Here is a 24,790-nt window from a genome sequence, read left to right on the forward strand (position 1 = left end):
TTTACAAATAAATTAAATGAACTTAGACATATTACTAAAACTACACTTTCCTAGACTCTGTAATAAATCAATCAGATTCAATCTTATTCTATTAGATAATTCACTTTATTTATGCTTTCATAGTTAATCCCTCAGAACCTTAAACATTTGCTCTGATAACAATTTTATAACACCCCACAATACCTTTTAGCAGTATTGTAGAGTGAACATACATATCATAACATTTTTCATTTCTTTTTAAATTTAATACAATTTCTCACATTTGAATTTCATATAAAACATCCAACCATATTTCATTTGATATATCAATGGAAGCAACTAATAAATTAAAACATTAATAAACATACTTATAGAGCCACTAAGGAAATCCAAATAAAATCCATTTCTGAAATATTTTCATACCTCATAAGTAGACTCACCAACAAAGATAACTTTAACATAAAAAGAAGAATTAACTTGCATCTATTAATCTACAACAATCTTCTTCTTTTCTTTTCCTGTAACAATAACCAATAAGAGAATACCAATGAGGTGTGACTTAGTAAATTATGCCCAAGTGAATCACAATTATAATATAATATTATGAAGAATTACAACATTGAGCAAATTATTGAATTAACTTACTATCATTTGAAAAATATTATAAAGGCATATTGGACATCATCTTTTATTTCATTTAAAGTAGATACTAATTCATTTTAGTCTTTTAAAAAATTTGGCTATACTTTCATAATCATATTCAATGGAGCCTAAGTAGTTCGACATTATTGCTATTGAATAACATAAAGATCCATTTTGCATCTTTAGGGGTCCCTTTTACCCCACCTGCTATGTAAGTATTAAATTTTTTGGGGTCCCTTTTGCCCCATCTACATTATTATATTTAGGTCCATTTTGCCCACATGATATTCCAGATATAATAACATAAAATAGCCAATATTTACTAATTGAATGTTCATTAATTCTCATAATCCATAAATCATACTTTCACATTTACATGGTTATATAAGTGTAGCAAGAATAATTTAATATGAATTACCTAAATGATGGATCTTCTTTTTAACATATAAATAAAAAGATTGAAAGAAAAAAAAAAATACTTGTTCACATAAAATGGAATTTTTTATACATGAGAACTTCAATGTATCCTTATGGTGATGCATAAAACCATCATAATGCACCTGAACACATTTAAAAGATATTCCTTCAAAAGGCTTTGCAATATACTTAGAATTTATCTACTTGTATTTATAAACTAAATTACATAACTTAACTTCCACACGAGTTGGTTCTTCTAATCTTTCACTTCTTCCTCTTATTCGATTATAAGCAACCTCAAATCCTCTTTTCTGCATAAATTCAAGTAATTCCCAAATCCAAAGTAACAATTGATATAATTACAATGGAAGTCATTATTATCTTTAAAGAAATTTACCACTTAGTTAAAAATATACCAAAAATACTTACCTATCTTCCCTCTTATCTTTCCTTCACTTCACTGATTCCTCAAATAGTTTGTACTTACCTCCCACTACAAGTCATTACACCATTTCACATTAATCACAACCAATCCTTATTACAGTTTTACGATATTCAAATAACTTCTATTTCACTTACTATTACTGTTGCTTTCCTTTCCTAGAAAGTCGCATGTAATCTTTCCTTAATCACTATGCCGAATTGCTCTATGCACTGAGCCGAATGGATCTACAACCCTCAAGCAATCACCTTGCTGAAAATCTCCTATGTCAAATACTGCTACAGTGCTTCATACACTATGCCGAACTCTACTCCTCAATTCCCTGTGCCGCAGCCTTCTTCTGGCCGAACAAGGCAACAGCGCAAGAAGCACTGTGTCGACAATTTTCTTCAGGAAATTCTGCACCAATCCGATCTCTCTCTCTTTGGATTGCATGCGGAATTCTCTTCCAAAAAGGGGTCCATGGTTATGATGGAAAGTGGGCCTCATCCTTAAACCGCCTACTCCAATAGTCACTACAAAAATCATCCTTTCATAATTCTCAAATAGTTTGTACTTACCAAGGACCACTGTTTAACATTGCTTCTATAGCTTCAGATTCTTCAAAAGCACATAAAACCCAACCTCCTTCAAGCAGAGTCATATGAAATATGCCATACTGACTCCACTACCTCCTTAACTCCAGCCCGATCATATGATAAGTTGCATTGCCCAACACCTTAACAACCAAGGACTTCTGTAATTTAGAAGCGTTATCTGCCTCATTTTGCTGATGTAATTTTACCACTCTATTTTCCAGTAAATTTTCCCCAAAATCAAAGTCAATACTTTTAAAATTCAGCTTCACATTCCAGACATTAACCATAAATTTCTTCCTTTTAAGACAGAGTGTGCTGCAACCTTTTGGTTACGTTTCAGACATGACTATTTAATCTATACTAAGAATATTTTCTACCTCTCTATTTTCATCTTAGGAATGCCATTGATAGCCAATCTATATTTTGTTTCAAAATTAAGAAAGCTATCAATCTCAAAGTTATTGAATAGAGCAAATATCAGGAAATCGAAAGCTTAATTCAATGATACGTTGGAATTTGGTGGGTGAATTTGGACAACGATGAATGATTTTTTATTATCTTATTCATTTTAATTTACTTATTTTGCACCTTTTTGAATGATTCTTTGGAAAATAGGGGTATAAATTTACTTGATTGGTTGAAATTTTTTTATCGTGTTGGGTTTTTATTTTTTAATTATTTTTTATAGTTTATGAAATGAAAAGAAGTACATGCTGTACTCGACATAAAATCAGCGGCTATTTATCACTGTATCAATCGAAACTCCGATGAGACCAGCGCTTCGGTTCGCCCTCTTCTTTTCCGTCTCCACCACCAGCTTCTCTTTCACCCGTCTTCTTCCTCGAAATATTCACCTCTCCTCACCCCTTCGTTTCTCCTTACACCTCCACAGCTTCTCTAGCGGTTCACCGCCGCCAATGGGAAACACCACTCCATCTGATGCCGCTGCAACCGTAGTTGTAGCTGGTGGCTTAGATGGCGACGGCGGCGTTCAGGAACCATCCATTCCATTCTCTTATTCCATGGAGACACAGTTTGAGCACTTCCGCGCCCAGATGGAGGAGTCCGGCAACATTCGTGAGCGAATCCGATCAGTGGCGTCGGAGATAGAGGCCACCCTTCGGGTCATGCACGCAGGTCTCCTGCTGGTGCACCAGTCTCTCCCTGCCCCAGGTGCCAGGTTTGAGAATAAAGTTTGGGTTTTGTTAGGGTTTAGGGTTTTTGATTTGGGATTGTTTTGATCTGTGCAGAAGTATTAAAGAAGGCTAATGCTCAGATTGAGGTACTTAGGATTCTCTATGACCGGCTTGCTCAGATTCTTATTGAGTGTCCTGGGCAATATTACAGGTGAATTCGCGATTCTTCGCAGTTAGACAGTGTCATGCGCCATTTCTGCAAATTTGCTTTCGATATTTTAGTGCTTTTGTTGGTTAAGGTATCATTCTGATTGGAGGAGCGAGACACAGACAGCAGTTTCTTTGTTAGCTTTTTCATATTGGTTGGAGACGGGAAGTCTACTGACCCATGCGGAGGCTGAGAATGAGCTTGGATGTGAGTTATTCTCTTCTTGCACCTTCTCCGTCAATGTGCCTCCTGTATGTCTCCTTTATGTTTTTTTTTTTTTTCTTGTTAAGGTGCTTTACTTTTCCTTAGAATGACTACTGGCTTGCTGCTTGGATTCTTTTTCCTTTGCCCGTATACTTGACATTACTCCCCTTTGATTGTGACATTATTTCATGTCGTTTCCCCAAGCATTTTAACTCTATTTTGCATGCATTATTTGCATTTGTTGTCGCGTTGCAGATTTTTGCATATAGTAGCCTTTTGGCATTCCATCTGTTTTGTGGATACCATCGTTTTTTCTTATTATAATAAATATACTATGGTTGTTGTTCATCACATTGCAGTGCAGAAATGGTTAAATCAAAAGTGCCTATTTTCATTTTTCTGACTGCTAGGTACTCATTGCACTTTGTTATTGGTCAAACTTATCATTGTTCAGAGTTAGGCTTTTTAAAGAGGCCATTGTTTAATTTTGAGGCTATCAACCTAGACCTTGTGGGGGAGATCGTGATGATTAAGTTCTCTTTCTTGCTTTTACTTCTTCCTTATCTTTGAATTTGTTTGATTTCTTCATTTTTATTGAATTCAATCCTTCAGATGTTAGAGATTTGAAGAGAAGAAAGTTTGTAGCCATAGGAGTAGAGACTTCTCAATTTCTTCAAGAAATTCAGAGAGGATCTGAATTGGTGTTTTTTCATAGGAGAAAAAAAGAGGACCCTTGGGAATTGTGCATTTTTTTTATTTGAAGAGATAGAAAGGGGATCACATAGCTCATGTAAATCTTCATCGAATGATTTGCTAGAGTGCGACAAATGGCTAATAGAGGAGATTTAGTGGTGGAAAAACAAGGAAAATTTGAATATCTTTCCAACTATATATTGAGGTGGAGGAATTTGATTGTGAAGCAATAGCCTCAAGTTGAACATGATTCTTCTCAAGAACATTGGTTGCCCTATCATCCCTACCTTAATGGTTTTACCATTGGGAACTTTGAGAAATTGCTCATTAAAATTTTAAAACCTGAAGACAGTGTCCTGCAACTATTATTACAAAGGAGAAAAGTCCTTTTAGATTTCACAAGGCTTAGCCTTTTAGTGGAGCCCCTCCTAATATATATGTGCGTGAATGCAATCTTTGCTTCAATAGATAAGTGGAAGAAACCAACAATTACACTAGCACCTCTTTGAACTTGAGCCAATAAAGTGGCAGATCATAGGGGTTGTTTGGTTGCCTTAAAAAGGAATATAGGATACAAGGAATACTTTGGTGCTATTTGGATGAGTGAAAACGGAATGCAGAACTTTGCTTCAATAGATATGTGGAAGAAACCAACAAGTACACTAGCACCTCTTTGAACTTGAGCCAATAAAGTGGCAGATCATAGGGGTTGTTTGGTTGCCTTAAAAAGGAATATAGGATACAAGGAATACTTTGGTGCTATTTGGATGAGTGAAAAAGGATTGCAGAACTTTATTTTTTTTGGTTTGAAGCAAAGTGAGCTATTTAAATTGTACGAAGTTTGTGACTAGGGTGGCTGGAAGCTGGTGGTGGCACGAGGTGACGGTGGCGGGTAGTAGGTGGCGGTGGAGATGGTGGCCATCATGGGTGGTCAAAAAAGCACTTGAGTTGTGTAAAGCGTCCCCGCTCATAATTGGGTGAGAATGTTTTACTTAAAAAATAAACTAAAATGAAATACATTGCATTTACTTTACGTTGGATTTACTTTTCATCCAACCAAACACCAAAAAGTGAAAAAGTAATGCATTTACTTTACTTTGCATTCACTTTTCTTCCAACCAAACAACCCCATAGTCACATCTCAAAGTGTAGCTGATTAAGGGAATACCCATTCAAATGATATTATATTCATAAGATTTTTAATGACCTTATGAAGGGGGGAATACTTCAACTCCTTGTGGTCAAAAGGGCCAAATGGGGAAGATCAGCTCAACTATTGCTAGTATCACCAAATGTTGGGACACACCATTGAAGATTACCATATGTTTAGCATGTTGAGTTGAAGTACATCTCTGTTGAAGTACAATTGTATCATAGTTTCATTATCGTGCACGTTGTTTTAGAGTCTCATGCATCTACCACTGCTTGTTCATCTTCTTCCACTGATCTTGGGTTAGAATGGCAATTAAAACTTCCCCAAAAGACCAACACGATGATCAGGGTGAGGGCTCTAGAGGGTGTGAGGGAAGGCCCCAACAAGTCAAAAGGCAAAGGTGGGCAAATTGATGACTCTCCTTCCACCAGCCAAAGAATTCTACACTCTTCTACCATCTTAGTCTATAAAAGATGCCAATGTAATCAGAAGAATGGAAGTTATAAACATCAGGAGAAGTTCATTTCCCTTCCAGCACTCATAATGAGGGACATCTTGCTTAACTTGGAAATAAAGAAGACATATATGCATTATGTATTTTTTTGTAGTCTATTTCTTCTACTCGTGATGATATTTTTTATTATGGTTTGCATTCTCCAGAAGCTTTGGTTAAGAAAGAAGAATTAATTTATTCTGACTTGATTGTATTTTGGTTATGCTACACATCCCATAGTGATTCAAACAAGGTGGTTAGAGCTAGCCAAGTCAAATCTTCTAATGACCTAGACCATAGTCGTTTATAGTCAATTTCTTCTTTAGAATGTAAGGTCGATGAGATAAAAAAAGTGCAACTATGTGGTGGAAAAATGTTTACTTCAAATTGTCAATCCAACCAATTACAAGCATATTATTATTTAGGAAGATGATCTAGCCCCTCCATAAGCTCAACCTCCGAACGAAACCAATGATAAATTGCCCATATCTATTGGGGTTTACTACAATGTCCTAGGTCATTTGCGGAAGTTGTCTTCTCTCCTCAGTAATTATGATGCATTTATGATGCCACCTATGTTAAGGCATAATTTTGTTGAGGTGTTGAGTGAGGTAGAGGTTTATCAAACATATTTTGTATAAGAGACGATGAAAGAATCTTAGTAGATAGAAGTTCACTTATTCACTTTATTCAATTAGGATCTACTTTCAGGAACTCTATAGTACTATCCAATGTTTAAAATTGCGCAATTGGGTATTGAAGAATTTTTTGTTTGTGAGGCAAGGCATAAGCCTCAAAATTAAAAAAAAATTGTAAAGTTAAAATGAGTATTTTTTTGTTTAATAACAAAAAATTATATAAAAAGTGAATATAAAAATAAATTGTCATATATATGAAACATAAAAATGCACAAGATATAAAATGACAAGTAATAAACTATATGAAATTGAATTAAAATTCAAACACCACAATAATAAAATAACCTAAAATATAGTTCAACTCATAATTTTATCTTTCTCAATATCTTGTTCATTAACATTTAATTCAAAAAGGAATTAGTAATGCATAGGCTCATAGCAAATCAGAAGTCATTTGCACTGTCATCACTGAGAGGTTCTTTATTTGAATCATCATCATAGTGAACTGCTCTCTCTTGCCTCATCACCTGTGGAGTCTAATGCCTCCCAATATTCTTCTTCTTCTTTTATATCAGTTTTCTTTCTCTTTCCTAAACACTTTTCATCAATATAAAGATGAGTAATTCTTTATGATAAATAAGCTCTAACAATATTATTTTTCTATATGCCTTTTTTGGTTTTTTCTTTTTGTGCTTGGGTTGTGGTAGATGAGATGCTCTATTTTTATCACCATCAAAGAAATTAACATTCAAATTTTCCTCTCATAGTTCATCTAACATAACCTCTACTTCATCATGTATAGACCACTTATCATTTGATGTTATATCTTCACAAGTCAAAGGATCTTCATAATCCTTCAAACCTTTCTTTTTCAATTTTCTGTCTTTAAGTGTTTTATTTATATAATGTATACTAAGGAATTCATTCTTAAGGTTCTTAGATGATTTATCTTTTTTGTATGCACTTGGTTGTATGTGCTCCAATTGCGTTCACATTCTAATGAAGAGCACGTTAATCTCAAAACTTTCATAGTGAAATGCTGCAATTCTGGAGTGTCATCACTCATCACCAAATTGAATTCACCCTGCCTAGTTGCATGTTAGTATTTGATCTTTCAATTGAATCAGCTATGAGTCTATCCATGCAATGATACATACAATCCTAATTTTATCCAGGATTTGTAGACTTATTCTTTGCATATTGATATTGAGGGTTCAAATAATAGCCTGTTTCATGTAAATGTTGATAAAATTGTTGTTGCCATCTATCATCAATAATATTTCAAATTTCTTTGTAGCTTTCTTCTTCACCTCCAAAATTGTGGGAAATTATTTCTTTTGCTTCATCCATAGCATTGTATATGAATCCCATAGCAGGCTTCTTCTTGGCATTAACCATTCTAAGAACTTGCACAAATGACTGAGTGGTTTTGATTGCATTCATGACACTTTGCCAAAATTTATCATTTAGAATAATTTTCTATCCTCTTTCCCTTCAGATTTCTTTGCCAAAGTGCAGCACAACCACAATCACAATTCTTAGAGATAAACATAGACTCCAAAGGTTGCCCAACATCCAACTTTTGTAGTTGCCTCCAACGAAATGTGATTAGTTTTTTGTTTGCGTGAGTGATAATCAAACTTTTTTTACAAAGTTTTTGGAGTGGATATTTAATCAACAGTTCAAAAATATTTTGTAAGTTCATGATTGTTTTATTGTAATAGAAGGGATTGTTTGGGCTGACATTGAAGTGATTGTTCATTTGGAAAATTCAATAGAAGATACATAAGTAACTCTTCAATTTTGTGGTGAAACATTCAACATAAAAAGAAGTTTGATTGTCACTCAATAGAGTGCTCTTTAAAACAAAAATAGAACTGTGCTTTTAAAAAAATCTTATCAACTTTTTCAAAAGTTTTGTGATGAAACATTCAACAGAAAACATTGAAACTCTTTAAAATTTTTTATTTCTGCTTTCTATAAACTTTAAATTAAGTTAATAGTGATCTATTTTAAGTAAATTGGAGTATAAAAATTAAGTCTATTAATTTTATAAGTTATTTTAATCAGTCATTAAAATTATTATCATATAGAGATATTCTGATTTGATTTATGAAGTTATATTATCAAATATATTAAGCATTTTATATTAATAATGTAGAAGATAGTATTGTCTCTTGCTTTTATTTTGAAATTATGCATGTCAAAAATAATAAGAGAAACTAAAGACACAAGAATATAATTGAGAGATTAGCCACAACAAAATGAGAGACCAGCCACAGCATAACTTATGAAAATTGAGCAAATAGAGATCAAAACATAAGAAGACAAGATAATAATTATAATAAATAAAAGTGTAAACAAAAGATTAAAAACAGGGTAGTAAAATAGGAGCTTTCCGATTACATACGCAAGATCCAGTAGAAAAGCAAAACAATACAAACACTAAGGGCTACTCATAACACAAGTTCTTGAACCCCATGAAAGCCGTTGCAGCGAGCAAACTCTTGTCATTACTTCCGATCCAATATGAAAAATGTTGTCGAACATTCTTGACTTTGGATCCAATAGGGAATGTCGTCGGAGAAGGCTAACTTCAAATCAAGCACGTAACGTCGTTGAAGAAGGAGAAAAAGATGGTGTGGTGCAACAAATGAATTTAAATAGCAGATGAAGTCGAATAACAAACAAAGTCAAATAGGGACAAAATGAGGTTTAGATGCCGCTCGACATTAGGTTTAGGTTTTAAATAACTTTGTTTCGTGTTATTTCGAGTTGAACGCCTCACATAAGTGAGGTGAATCAGGCCTCAATGCACGTTTCAGTAGATTTGAGGCATACGCTTCATGAAACGAGTTTAGTGCGTCTGCCTCGACATGCTGCGGTAATGAATTGCACTGATGTGCAACTCAGGCACACCTCTGATTATGCGATTTTAATAGTGTTACAATCATTTATCGTATATCATTGCTAATGTTAATGTCATGCAACTCAACGACATTCTTATAAATCTTGGTGCATTGATCAACTTGATGAATGTGGCGACCATGAGATGCTGGGTTCCATCGTACTATCATTGCAGTTTGTTGAACTTAGTATGTAGTCCAGTTTTGCATAGTTAAGGTCAATTCCTTGTACAATGATCTTCTATATTGTTCTTTTTTTTAGAAGTATGAAATAGTTTCGTCTACTCTCTATTAGATGTAGTGCATTTGTTGGTTGCTGAGTATTTTATTCCTATTGATGCAACTTTTTACAGGTTATGAAGCCAATATTTCAGAAAGATATCGAAAACTAGCAAGTCTACGTTGACACCCTTATCGTTATCATGGAATAAATCAAGGGAGACAAAGTTGAGGTAGAAGGGGAATGAGCCTTCATGTTGGAGCTCACCTGCTGCATCTATGTGATAGAAATGTACCCCTCAAACTTAAGGGAAAATTCTATAAGATGGTAGTGAGGCCTGCAATGCTTTATGGTGCCGAATGTTGGCCATTAAAAGAGAAGCATAATACTAAGTTAAGTGTGGCAGAGATGAGGATGCTTAGATGGATGAGTGGCTTTACCCTTAGAGATAGGATACGAAATGAGCATATACGTGAAAAGGTTGGAGTAGCTCCAGTAGAAGATAAGATTAGAGAGAGTCGCCTTAGATGGTTTGGTCACATAAAAAGGCGGCCTTCCGACGACCCAGTTAGGAGAGTAGAGGTATTAGATTTGACTTGTGTTAAGAAAGGTAGGGGTAGACCTAAAAAGACTTGGTTAGAAAATATTAGGAATGACATTTCTTTATTAGATTTAAACGAGAATTTGGCTTTTAATAGGACACAATGGAGAAAAAGGATTCATGTAGCCGACCCCACGTAGTGGGATAAAGGCTTGATGTTGTTGTTGTTGTTGTTGTTGTAATTAATTTAGCAACATCCCTCAACTATTGTTGGTAGGAGAGCCTCTAGATTTGTTTTCCAAGCTCTGGCATCGCTTAGGAATTTTACCTTCAATTATAGTTTATATGGAGATTCCAGCATGTGATGCCATGCTGAATTAGCATAGACTTATATTACTCTAAAAACTTAAATGCCCAACATACAGGTTTGTGATTGAGAGTTGATAGTGACTTCAATACCCAGATACCATGTGTGGAAGTTGACCCCAGTTGTAGAGGATACAATAATCTAGATATGTTCTTTTTTCTTTTATGAGTGCAGGATGGATGATATGATATTTTGTTCTTCATAGCGTCCTGATTATGTAAGCCTCGATAAGAACGATGATGGTTGCCAAACTCTTTGTCATCCATGTTGGTTTGTTTGTGCCATATACTATGGCGTACTAACAACCCCAGGGAGGGCATGGGTTTTACTATTACCATCCTTTGACAATTTTTGCAGCCTTAGACAGTAGCTCACCTCATCCACCAACCAAAATTCCACCTGGACTCGCCTCCACTGCAACACCAACTATTAGCTCTCAAAACTCTAAGAAGCATGGCCAATAATATGGGTTGCCTATTATGTTAGCTGCTGCAACTCTCAGATCTCTCTCTCTCAGTCTCATGGTCACCTAGTTCAGGAGCAATGGGGTGCTAATAAGTCTTCTTAGTTGCATTGCTGCTATTGTTGGTGTGCCATTCCTCTGGGTTGGCCAAAAATCAATGCCGATGGGGGCATTATTGCCTTTTTATAAGGTCGACATCGGGGCTATCATCTGAAACGATAAAGGGGAATTCATAAAAGCTGTTGGCACTCAATTTTAGTACTGGGATAGCTTGTAGGTGGAAATTGAGGCCATCTTATCCATCAAACACATTATCGAGCCATGGATGTTTGAGGCCAATGGAGTGATCATTGAGGGGGACAGTACAAGCTTCGGAAGTCTATTCCAAAGTGCCTTGAAGAGCTGCCAAAATAACAACCTTTCTTTGGCAAACTATGACATTGCATTCTTCCACCAATTCCATCAGGTTATATTCCACTATATCCATATGGATGGCAACAAAGTTGTCAGTTTTTGTGCAAACCTAGCTCTAAATTATAATTTTGTGTAGAAGCATTATAACAATGAAGACCTTCCCTTTTTTTTGATTTTGTTGAAGAAAGATTGTGATATAGCCATACACATATAGTTTTATTTTTTGTATCTTTTGATTTTTGACTAATGCAAGTTGCAATTTTCAAGGGAGGGAAAGGCTTAGGGTATGTTGTTGATGCTTCTCATATGTTGCTACTTATCTCGTTATGATGAGCTTACCTATGATTGTCACCTTTGAATGAGTGTGAAAACCCAAATGATGGTGATCTGAGCATCCAATAGGTCCTCAAAGAATATGAAGAGGTTTGCTAATCCACCATCAATGAAGTTCACAAAGTCAATTTAGGCCTCAAGTAGATCATTGACATACTTATATCAATACCTTACTTTTTGATCCCGATACCCATGAGTTGGTGGAGCACTTGTTTGAGCATTGTAACTGCTTTGTATGGAGTTCTGTAGTGAAATTAGGTCTTGCTTCAAAGATAGAAGTTCATAGGCTTGCCATCAAATCAAAAATAATTTTTATTAAATAATCTCATTGTCAAATGAGGTTTAGAAATTGATGAATAAGTGATCGTCGAAATTAAGAAGTTAATTGAAGTTGGTCTTATTTTGAAGGAGAAATGCCAGACTTGGCTAGCAATGTTGTTTTGGTTTGAAAGTATGCATATACAAGTGTACATCAACTTACGAGATTTGAATTAGTCTTACCTAGAGGATGAATTCTCTTTTGCTTATTTTGGAGCTGATGGTTGATATTGCTTCATCTCATAGCATATTTTTCTTCCTGGATGGGCCATTTGGATATAATCAAATTAAGTTAATTCCTAAATATGTGCAATTTACTTCTTTTTTGCACCCTTGTCTTCTTTTATTGCTAGAAGGTGGTGCCACTTTGCTTTAAGAGTGCCAAAGCTAACTATTAGAGGACTATGGCTCATCTTTAACAACCTCATCCATCAAGAGGATGAGTGTTACATATATGACTTGGTGGTTAAAAGTCGGGTATGAGATGACCACCTTCATGATTTATGGTGTTTAATGAGTGTATGCATCGGTATGAACTCAAGATGAATATTTTGAAGTGTGACTTTAGCAAAAGTCTTGGGTCATATTTTTTGCTTTCAAGATATTAAGATTAGCCCCTCGAAGATTAGTGCCATCTTGGATATGCAAGCAAAAAAGAGTCTTGCTCAATTGATATACTTTCAAGGAAAGCTTGCCTTTTGTCACATTTCATTTCAAACATGTCTAAAAATGTCAATCCATAACCGTACTTGCAAATATCACATGCTTAAAGTGGGATAAAAGCTGCCAAAATGCATTTTAAGGCATTAAATGCTACATGATTCAACCTCCCAAGCTTTCTACTTGATCTCAAACAAGCTTGACATTTAATATAATTGTTTAGGATGAATCCCTTGGAGCTCTATCAACTTTGGTTAATGAAGGGAAATATTATATTTTATACTATCTTAACTAATTTGTTATTGTGATAGGGTTAAAATAAATAACCATCAATAAGTATTGTCTTGTGTTGATTTTTTTTATCATGCAAAACTTGTACTATTCATTTGCATATGATTAGCATTTATTTTCAGAGTATTTCCACTTAGATATCTTATTCTCCAACCAATATTATCAAGACATTTAATGCATTGGTCCTCTTGTTGTTCAAGATTACTCTTGTTCCCCATTGATTCATCAATGGACAAGCTTTAACTGATCTCATAGCAGCTGATTTGATTTATATGGATTATCTACATTGTGATGATCCACCTACCGAGCAAGTCTTAAGTATAGAGGCCCAAGAAAAGAGTTCCCTTCTTAGGAGTTTTTATTTTGATGGGGGTGACTTTAATGAGGGTACTAATTCCCCACCAACTTTCTAGAGTGAAAGTAGGCATTGTTTTTTTTTTCTCAAGTATGTCATCCTTCTTTATTCTTATTGTGTCTCAAAACCACACATAATTAATGTCTCAAAACCACACATAATTAATGAAATGGTGTATGAAGTTTTGTTTATTAGCTTAGTTCTTGCCATCTATGTGAGTGTCAATTAGGATCTTGCTAGATTCACAAGTCATCATCAATTAGGTTGTTGGGATGTTTTGGGTCCTCGAGTTTGAACTCCTTATGTAACATCAATGAGTTATAGAGCTATTGCAAACTATTCCCAATATAACTTTGCTAGAACACCCCTTCATTGCAATGACAAATTGGATGCACTCGCTAAACCTAGTAAGGAGATGGTTGATAGTAATGGAGATCCTATGAATGTTAATTGCTTATTATCATTAGATTCTAGTCCTTATCGGTTGTCAAACTTTAAATTTTATCTTTATCAGTGTTAGTGATTGGGGATGAGTTCGATTGGAGAAACCTCTTTTTGAGAATCTTCACTAGGGGAAAAGTATTGATGATCCTTTTCTTATTGTTCAAGTTTTTTGTGATTTGCATATGTTAACACCACTTTGTATTGGTTTATCTAATCAAATATGTTTGCATTGCCGTGGAAAGGAGGCCTACAAGGTCATTGGTGAAGTTCATGCAAGACTTTGTAGATATTGTTGGTCTCCTATAGTTTGGCATTACATTGGGCATGCTAAAAAAGGCCACTTGTTCTAGATGCATGAATCAATCTTTCACTAACTTTTGAGTTCGTTCAATATAATAGCGGATTATGGCTCTTTAAGAGCTAGAGTATGGATATTGTTGATCTTCTTGACCCTCCATCTATAAGGTTCATGGATTCATTCTTGTATTGACAAATTGCTTCTCGAAGTTGGTGTAGGCCATACAACTTGGCGAAGTAAATAGACAATTTGTAGTTTGTTAGGGACCACATTATATATGCATGGGTAATCCTATCTAGATTGACTCCATTCCTACCTACTAGATAATTTAAAATCAAATCTAAGGTTATCCAAAAGGTTTTATTCAACCTACATAAAAGAAAATAATCAATAAATTTTAAAATAAATTAATTAATAAAATTCAATTGAATTTCATGAAATAGATTGGTTCCATCTAAATTGTAGTGTCCTTGATTTGGGTTCCTATGGCGCACCAATGTTTATTTAATTTAATTGATATTCAACCTACATAAAAGAAAATAATCAATAAATTTTAAAATAAATTAATTAATAAAATACAATTGAATTTCATGAAATAGATTGGTTCCATCTAAATTGTAGTGTCCTTGATTTGGGTTCCTATGGCGCACCAATGTTTATTTAATTTAATTGATAAATATTGCAAGTAATACTCACCTCCAATTTATAGAAGCAGGGTTTAAATTCAAATTCAAATTAAATTATAGATTTATCTTAATTTAAGATAAATCTATTATTCGATCATCTAATTTAGATAAAAATATATTATCCTTAAAAGAATAATTCCATTCTAATCTACATAAATTTAATGAGTGTTGTGATATTGTTTTTGGCAGAACTTGGGTTTTGGTTTGGGCCTGCATGTTGCATTAGCTTGAAAAAGTTGAATAAGTTTTTAGTATTCTCGCAAAATAGAAGGGGTACCTCTTATGAATATACACACACATGTATGTGTGCGCACGCGTATGTGCGTGCCGCAAATTATGTTTATTTATACAAATATATAAATTCACATTATAAAATGAAGAGATTCAAGTTTGTGGAAGAAGTCATAAAATGTTCACTTTTATCTGTTGTATTTGGCCAATCAAAATAATGTAGACTAATAGTTACATTCAACTTATACATTAAATTTGATGTCATTTAATGATTCTATGCTTCAAGCTGAGGAGGATTTAGATTTCCCCAACTTTGATGAGCTGAACTCAATTTAAATTTGGTGCAATAGGTAATTAATTGAGCTGGACAAACCTTAGTCTTCAATCTCAGCTCATTTCAATTCTTTTCACCAAACCTAGTTGGTTGGTCTCTGGATGGCTTACTATTCATGCTATTAATAGATTTTTTTTAATGAAATGACTCTAGCCACATGAAGCAAAGTGGTTGGATATTTTGTTTTTTGAATCAAATCATTAACGTTATTAGATTCAAGTTTTTATTAAACTCTATTGAGTTGCAGTGATTTTTGCATCTCATAACCTGTCTCTCATTACTTCTTGTATAGCCTAGTTAGTTATTTTGCAGTATTTTAATTTCCCATTTTATTGATGCATACCGCTGAGGTGCCTTAATGTTCATCATAAATGGTGATATGGCACTCTATGAAATGCTAATTTTGAGTTACGTGCAGTGGATGCTTCTGAATTTGGCCTGGACATTGAAGATTATCTTACAGGTTAGTTTCATTTAAAGATCGACTTTTAACTAAGCATTTATATCCAAAATTGAATTATGTATTCAATTATTCCTTGTATATTGACAAAGTAAATTCTTTTAGCATTCAATGGTTTTATCTTTATTAATAATCTCCAGATAAGAATATTATAATACTCTAGGATGCAACCATCGAAAATGAGGAATCTAAGGAATCACATAGAGTTCAACAAAGGATCCTTGTAAAAGCCAAAATAACTGTAAGATCCATCTTTGTTTGCAGTCTCGGAAAGGCTCAACAAAAAAAAGAAATCATGTTTCAGTACATAAAATCACAGTAGAAATTTCCCGCCAACATAATAGTTGTAGCTACATAAGAAGCCACCTGTATACAAAACTTGACTAATGTTTTAATGTTTCAGGGTATTCTTAATTTTTTCAGACTCGCAAAATTTCAACTCCGGCAAATTATTTTTTTGATATTTGTCCAACATAATTTTGGCTATGAAAATATCCATAAATCATTACCTATAGGTTTGTATTTCATGTTATAAGGTACCTTTGATACTATTACAATATATTATAGTCCACTCTTTTTATGAATTATTTTAGTGGTGTATCTTTGGGTACACACCAGATGTCACGCCTTTCTTTTTCTCAATTTTTTTTAAATTTTTTTTTTGTTTTTCTTTCTGTAGATTTTTATGTGGTTATTTGCTTTGTTCTCTATCTGGACCTTTCGATGGTGGATTCTTGGACACATGGTGAAAGTGTCACATTCGTAGCTAGGCTTTTGCTACTATTATAACATATATATGACTAGCAAATATGGAAAGAAAAATATTTCCCGATGGAGTCACCAGAAATTTGTAAGCTCCCCTGGCTTCTCCACACCTTTTTATGGACGGGGAGAGTTTCAACCGGATTTTATTTAGAATGAGCAAAATTGACATAATTTTATCTTTTTAAAATAATATATATTTATTTAGATTAATCTTACCTCTATTTGCTCGCTAAATTGTCGTCGGTTCAACTCGACCTCGATCCGCACACACAAAATTTTGATTTTGGTTGATTGACATTCTTGACAAATATGGGCGTTGCTCCTAGCTCTTTTAGTTGCTTCATATGCGCTGACACTATTTGTTTTGAGAACAAAGGCCGTTTCAGTGATTTTTATTTTTGGTCAACCGGCTTCAAGTGGCTTTTGTGCGATATCGCGCCCCTTCGGTCGTCTTTTGCGTCATGCACGATCGGCTCGACATTGGAGCTAGTATTGAGGCCAACAAGTATGAAGAAGAAAAGTGGATTTGATTGCAAAATTTGAAATAGGAGAACATGCAAAGTGTGTAAAATCTTAAAATGGAGTTCAAAAGATATGAAACTACTTCAAAGATTTAGTTGAGTGAGAAATCAATCTTCATGAGTCATGTCGTAGGACTTTATAAGAGTTTGTGTACATCAAAAGTAGATCTTTAAAAGCCAACACAAAAGCAATAGCATTGGACGAAAAAAAACAAGTCTCTTTCTGGTGCAAGAAAATTGTAATTTGTAATTACAAAGGAGAAAATAATAGGAGCACTTAAACATATGCAGGACACTAGATTATTGTAGCATTATTACTAAAAGTTAGGGAACAAGCTCAAAGATTGCCAGTAATTGTATCCAGAAAAGAAGCCAATGCTGGAAGACATTGGAAGATAGGTTGAAGAAGACTATTTTCACCACCTACGAAGAAGTAATTGAAGTTGGATCAATAGACGACATACCCTTTATTGGCTCTGCTATTACATGTACATGAAAATAAAGAGGATAAGGAGGAACTTTCCACCACCTGCTTTAGGTGAAGTCTATTATTATAAATTTTATTTTAGATCCAAGTAGTGAGAAAAATTGATTTCTAAAATTTTAATTAAAATATGGGGCTAATCACTGCCGAGCATCCAAAATCTTTTCTCTGACTTAGTTTTAGAATATTGATATTTGTTGAATCACTAGATAATTTACTCTTATGTTAGTTTTCTTAAGAGATTTCATTGATGAGGTAGTTTGTGTTGTTATTCCACTAGATCTGTTATGTAGTTTTGAAAAGTCCTTATTTGTAGTAAAAACATGTTTTGTACTTGTAAAAGGTGGGGCAAATTATAGAGTCAAGCTGTCTATTATTCCCACCTTCATAGTTGATGGGGAAAACGAGTAAACCATAAGGTCTTGAAATGGGTTTAGAGCTCTCATCTTGATAAAGCACCCCAGAAAGACCCATCTTAATTGATAAGCCACAGCTTGTCCAACCATTAGCCTAAGATTTGATCATAGGCGAAGGTATTAGGCACAATATGATGCACAAACATACATTTGAGAGGTGTTGGATAACAAACCGACACCTCTACACGCATTGAAATCCTTTCCGGACCCTAACATGAGAGCCAACAAATGGAAATCACCGAATTTCCACTGTTTTTGCGAAGTGGACAGCCAACAAAGGGATTTTAAGAGACAAAAAAATCAAAGTTTCTAGGGACCTAAGGCTTTGGATCGTCAATCACATGCCATTGGCTAGGGACCCTTAAGGTTTTGCCTAAGTTTTAGTGTTATACCTCTCCCGGATTGTTCTAACGCTCCTATCCAAGCTCCAAGCACTGTCCAAGTTCCGATTCAAGCTCCAAAGTCGCTCCAAGCTGCTGTCCAAGACTTTCCCAAGGAGGAAGACTGCTGTCCAAGCTTCTCCGGACATCACCGCCGTTGTCCAAGGTGCTCCGGATGCCTCCTTTGCTATCCAAGGTGCTCCCAAGCCTCCCAAGCCTCCCAAGCACTGTTTGGAAGCTTCCGACAGCCTCCAACCTGCTGTCCAAGGCGCTTCGAAGGATGAATTTGCTGTCCAAACTGCTCCGGACAGCAATTTTCGCTGTTTGAGTGCTCCCGGAGGCAGTCACTTGCTGTCCAGACATTCGAAACAGCAGTTTTTGTTGTTTTAAAGTCGCCGGAGTTGATTTGGAAGGAGAAACCCTCACAGCAAGTAGACAGCATCCAAGTCTCTCTACTATCCTCCAACACTCCCCTTTTTGCTTAAAGGAAAGAAAAGAGCAGGTCTTTGCCCTTCCACTTGAAGAAATGGTGGAAAATAGAGAGAAACTTCCCTCTTTTGGTCCAAGGAAGAAGGAAAACAGTAGCAAGGATGTGCATACAGGTTCGGCTGGCCTTCTTCTTCCCTTCGGCTGGACTCGTTTGGGTCTCTAGATGAGATCGGCGGCTAGGTAGGGCTGCACGCAGGAGGACCTCTGCTCTGCCTTCCTCTTCTCCCCCCTCTCTTCGGATTTGGCTGGGACGGACGCAGAAACAAAGAGCCGAAAGGCTCTCTCTCGTGCCCTCCCTCTCTTTCTCTCTCTCGGGACGAGAAGAGCACGCACGGGGGAGCCGAATGCTCCCCCTTTCTCCTTTGCGTGCCCTAAAGCAGCAAAATGGACCAACCCAGGCCTCTCACGCGTGAAACCAGGGTTTATGGTAGGAATCGGGATGAAATTTGAGCCATTGATCTCAATTTCTGATTTGAGAATCAAATTCAGAAATTAGGGCTGAAATTGAGTCCGAATTGGACTCGACCCGAACCAATTGGGGTCGGTTTGGGTCCGATTGTGTTGAATCAATTTAATTTCATGAAATTGAACTCGAATCGGTGTCGAATCACGTCGAATTGGGTTCGACGACGCTCGACTGGTTCGATTTAAATTGATTTGATTTTAATTAAATTAAATTGGGTTTAATTTAATTAAATTGAGGCTCAATTTGGATCAATTTTGCCTCGACGATGATCGATTGAGTTGATCGAGTGCGATCGAGCCTAGTCGGGCTCGATTGTGGCCGAGTCAATGCGAAAATATTCGTCAATAAAAGGACCTCCAATATGTGTGGTGAATGAATAGAAGTACGCCACACATATTGGCGTTGACCAAATAATGATTAAACAAGATCTTCCAAATCAAATAGGGTATGATTTGAAAGAGGAAGAGAGATCTATGAAAGCCTAAACTTGGATTTAGGTAAGATCTACAAAGATAAGGAGATTTCTATATATCACCTTAAGGGAAGAGTTTTAGATCACTCTTGGAAGAGGATTTAGAAGTATTTTGACAACTACTAAAGAGGTTTCTAAAGACATTTGATATCTTTAGAGAGAATTTGATTGGAATAGAAGTATTTTGACAACTCCTAAGGTGAATTCTAGAGATATTTGATATCTCTAAAAGGATTTGGTTTGAATAGAAGCCTTTTGGCAACTTCTAAAGAGACTTCTAGAGATATAGGGTATCTCTAGAAAGATTTTGGATCAATTAGAAGTATTTTGACAACTTCTAAAAGAGATTTTTAAAGATATTTGGTATCTTTAAAAAGAATTTGATTTGACTAGAAGAAATTTGATAACTTCAAGAGGAGCTTAGGGATATCTTACTATCACCTAAAGGTTAGGGGTATTTTAGCTACCACCTACAAGATTTTCAAGGATACTTTGGCTATCACTTGAAAAGAGATTAGAGACGTTTGGAGTCTCTAAGAGGGTCTTAGAGATATCTTGCTATCTCCTAAAAGTTAGGGGTATCTTGGCTGCCACCTAAAGGGTTCTCAAGGATATTTTCACTATCACTTGAGAAGGGTTAGGAACATTTGTTGTTTTCTAAAAGTCAAAAGGCATTTGACACCTATTGGCAAGCTCTAAGAGGTATTTTGGTAACCGCTTAGGGGTAGAGTTTACCTTATTTTGGTAAGATAAAACTCAAAAGAGCTAAGGCTAAGAGTGTTTTGGCTACTACTTAAGCCTTGAAGATATTTGGTGTAAGATTATCCATTTTGGCTAGATAAATCTTAACATTTAGGAAGACTAAAGGGTATTTTGGCAACCACTAAAAGTCTAGATTTAGGTAGATCTATTGATGTTCAATTTAGGTAGGATAATATCTAAGGAATGAGCTAGGAGAGACCTTAGAAGGTTTGAATTCTACCTAAACTCAAAAATTGATAAGAAGACTCCTATTTGGGGATGTCTACGCTTAGCATTTGGTACTAAGATTTGCATTTGACTTCCATTTGATGAAATATAAATTTGAACTTTCCTTCATTTGGAGAAAGAAAAAGATGAACTTGATTTTCCATTTAGAGAAAATTGAATTTTCTTTCCTTTTGGGGAAATATGAATTTTCTTCCCTTTTGGGGGAAAGATGAAAGATTTGAAATTTTAGACCAAGGTTTTGGTAATCCAGACCCAGTCCACAACCGGATCGGATGAACATTTCTTCTTGGAACTCTGCTCAAGCAGCACAAAGCATTTTCTCCTTTTTTTATTGTTGGGTTTGGGCCAACAAAGTTTCAAGAGATTCATTTGACATTGTTGTGAAGAGAACTAACAGTCTCCTTAGAATAGGAGTGGCCAAAACAAGTGGGAACATGAGATAGCATTTTGTACTATCGAAAGCCTGTGGTGGCTATCATCCAAGTAGAATTTTGATTCCTTTGAAAGGGCTGTAATCTACCAGACAAATTGAATAAGCGTCTTAGATATGCCAACCTATCTTGAAAAGGTTTTAGTTGAGTAAGACTTCTAGGAGGTTTCATTTTTAATATCGCCTTGATTTTAGTAGGGATAACTTCAATTCCATGGTGTCGAACAACAAACCCAAGAAAATTTCTGAAGTCACCCCAAAAGTACACTTCAAAGGATTCATCTTGAGGTCGTACCGACAAAGCCATTCGAACACAACCCTTAAATCAAACAGGTGATCCTCTCTTTTTTTGCTTTTGACCACGAGATCATCAATGTAACATTCAACTTTGTCATGAATGAGTACATCAAATATTCTAGTCATTGCACGCCGGTAGGTTGCACCAGCATTTTTAAGGCCAAAAGGCATGACCTTAAAACAGTATATTCCAATGGGTGTTCTAAAAGCAGTATATTGCACATTCTCGGGGGCTATTTTGATTTGGTTGTACCTTGAGGACACATCCATAAAGGAAAAGAGACTATGAAAGGAAGCAATGTCAATAAGAAGTTCAGGGATAAATAATGGGAACTCATATTTAGGACATGCTTTATTCGAGTCTCTAAAATCGACGCATACGCGAATTTGTCCATTCTTTTTTTTTTTAACCTGGACAATGCTAGCCAATCAAGAGGGATATTTTTTCTCTCGAATGGAACCAGCTTCAATTAATTTTTTCACTTCTTCAATCACATGTTGTTCAATCTCCAAACGCATCCTTCTAGAAGCTTATTTGATTGGAATAACGTTTGGTTGAATGACAAGTTTATGGAATGCTATATTTGGATTTAAACATGGCATTTCATCATAACTCCATGCAAAACAGTCCCTAAACTCTGTCAGGAGTTGTACCATTTCATTGGCATCAATTTCATTTAACAAAACACTTATAAAAGTGGGGCGTGGATTTTGTTCAGTATCCAAATTAATTTCTTTTTTTTATCAATCATTGATTTGATTTCTTCCTCAAATTCAAGGGGTGCATCCGTAATTTGAGGGTAATCTAGGTCGTTGCTAGCCCTAAACATGAGCTGTTGTGAGATCTTTGTAAAGATCATATCAACTTTCAGATTATTGGTAATAACCAAATAGTAATCATCATCATCTATTGGTCCGACAATTCCAAAGCTAAAACCATATCTATTTTCTTCAATTTGCATTTAGAATGCCATAGATTTTCTAAGTGTTGAGTTTTTCCTTTGGACCACATAGGAGTTAAAGCTCTTTTGATCAGGTTTTCAACACAAGTGGGAGTTCTACCACTTTATTTATGGAAAGTTGTCAAGTTTACACCCACTTTTGGACTTTGGGGGAGCGGATATGCCATGAAAGACACTCCTTCCCTACATTTTTTTTAATTTAGTGTAATGCAAACATTCAACTCTTCCACTGTATTTTCAAACAATGAAATGCTTCTACACATTCATTCAGTTTTTTTTATACTAAGTGAGATTAGACACCTCTTTTTGAGAGTTATGTTCCTCACATGGGAGATTTTCTTTAATGTTCCAAAATAGGCTTTTCAGCGTCTATCCATTCTTGAAACTGCATCTTTGATTTGTTGAAGCTTCTTTGTTGCTTTGTCAAAATACCCATCAAATTTGGCTCAGTCTTTGAATCGGACCCTGAGCCTATATGGGTGATGGGCCTTCTTGGAACAAATGGTGGAGATGGGGCTTTGGTACCCCTCATCTTTCACCCTTCTTAACTTTTGTCATGAATTGTATCGCGAACTCATTGTGTCATCCTACCACCTCGTTGTGTTGAAGGAGGGGCAGAATTCTATTTAATCTTTTCCTCATGTTCTTCTTCTTGAGGGTAGTCTTGGACAGTTGATGGAGACTTTGTCTTTAGTGTACTGATTTCTGCTTGATCCTTAGTTAGTATCACAGGTCTGAAAATACTGATAGCCTCTTTGGAACATAGCAAGAAACATCTTCGTATCTCCCAACTTCATATACACTAAATGGTTTTAGAACTCCCTTCAAAAGTGGAGTAATGGAGCCTAAGACTCTTTGTCCCTTTTTTTTCTTGAAGCCACGCAACATCATTTTGTCAGAATTTAATTTCTGTGTGTCAACATTGAGGTGGGCCAAAGTTCTTAGATTCATTATGTTGACCCATGCACCTGGGTCAACAAGCACTCTACTCATCAGAAAATGTTACTCTAGGTATTCATTGAAGTGTAAAGCCTCCTTAAAGGAACACTCTGCAGGTTAAGCAAAACAAATTTAGGATCAAGTAGAGCCTTGATCAAAGCCTCTCGCATTTCAGGAGAAAGTACGAGTGCATCACATATACTCAACCTCGCAAGGAGTTTCCTAAGGTGAGCTAGTACATTTAAATCCACTTTTGGTGGTCCACCACCCACTTGCACTTGTGGAGCAAGCGTTGGTGGAATCATGCCCTCATTTTGATTGAAAAGTTCTTTTCATTTATCTTGTTTGATGCCATTGGAGATGATACAATACGATCACTTATGATATTTACTTTTGTTATTTGTTCAGGCTCAGAAGTTTAGGTCATATCAACCAAAACTTCAGAATTTGATTCTTCTTCCACACTTGATTTGTCTCTAAGTCAAGTGACTCAGGCTCAATGACAATCTTTGCTCCCTGCATTTTGTGCATGGGTGGATCACCACCAAAACTTGATTCACTTGGTTCAAAGAATTAGAAAGATTCATTTGTAGTTTGTTTATTATTAGATTCAGAACGGACAGATTGCACGTACGCAGAAGGATTTTTCATTTCATTAACACCTTTTGGAACATACATGAAATCAGAAAGAGAGATTGGCTTGGGGGATTTCCCTTGCCATTTAGAAGGATAACCTATTTGAATTTGGAAATGATTCTTTCTTTTTCTCCCTTCACAATTGAAACTCTCTTTCATGAAGTTTCAACGGTGAAGGACCTTTTCCATCCATTGAGTTATTTAAAGGAACATCAAAAGAGGCCTTTTTGTGGGCATTTGAGTTCCTTTTGGAAACTCCAATGGGATTTTGAGTAGTTTGTTTGCAATCTTTAGGAAAGATTTAGACAAAGACAACTGCCAACCATTTACAACTGTAAGCAAATCACTAGTGTTGTTCTTTATGACCACACACTACTAAAGGCAAAGAAGCTGCACTTGTTGATTCTGCTTTCTTTGTACCGGTAGAAGGCTTATCTGCTATGTTTGAAACCTTTTAGGGCCCCAAATGCTGAGTAGTAAGAGTTATCAAGGTGGATGTCATCTCATGCAACCTCTTAGACATCTTTTGCTTTAAGCTGTCGTTGTAGAGCACAAATCTAAGGATTTTCACTCCCTTCCTCCACTTCCAACAACTCATTTGCATGAGGGTCTTCTGAAAGAGAGTATCCTCTTATGTCA

General features: G+C 35.6%; 1 protein-coding gene across 1 annotated transcript in view; it reads left to right on the forward strand.

Moving 5' to 3' along the window:
• Window positions 1-2,793: 2,793 nt before the first annotated feature.
• LOC110099356 (translin) overlaps window positions 2,794-24,790 on the forward strand; it is a 41,811-nt gene continuing 19,814 nt past the window's right edge. The window contains exons 1-4 of the mRNA XM_020826475.2: window positions 2,794-3,231; window positions 3,309-3,405; window positions 3,494-3,609; window positions 15,863-15,907. Of these exons, the coding sequence (XP_020682134.1) occupies window positions 2,826-3,231; window positions 3,309-3,405; window positions 3,494-3,609; window positions 15,863-15,907 (664 nt within the window). The 5' untranslated portion in view covers window positions 2,794-2,825. The remainder of the gene's footprint in view (window positions 3,232-3,308; window positions 3,406-3,493; window positions 3,610-15,862; window positions 15,908-24,790) is intronic.

Source organism: Dendrobium catenatum, unplaced genomic scaffold, assembly GCF_001605985.2.
Source record: "Dendrobium catenatum unplaced genomic scaffold, ASM160598v2 fragScaff_scaffold_1580, whole genome shotgun sequence".
NCBI classification, from domain to species: Eukaryota; Viridiplantae; Streptophyta; class Magnoliopsida; order Asparagales; family Orchidaceae; genus Dendrobium; species Dendrobium catenatum.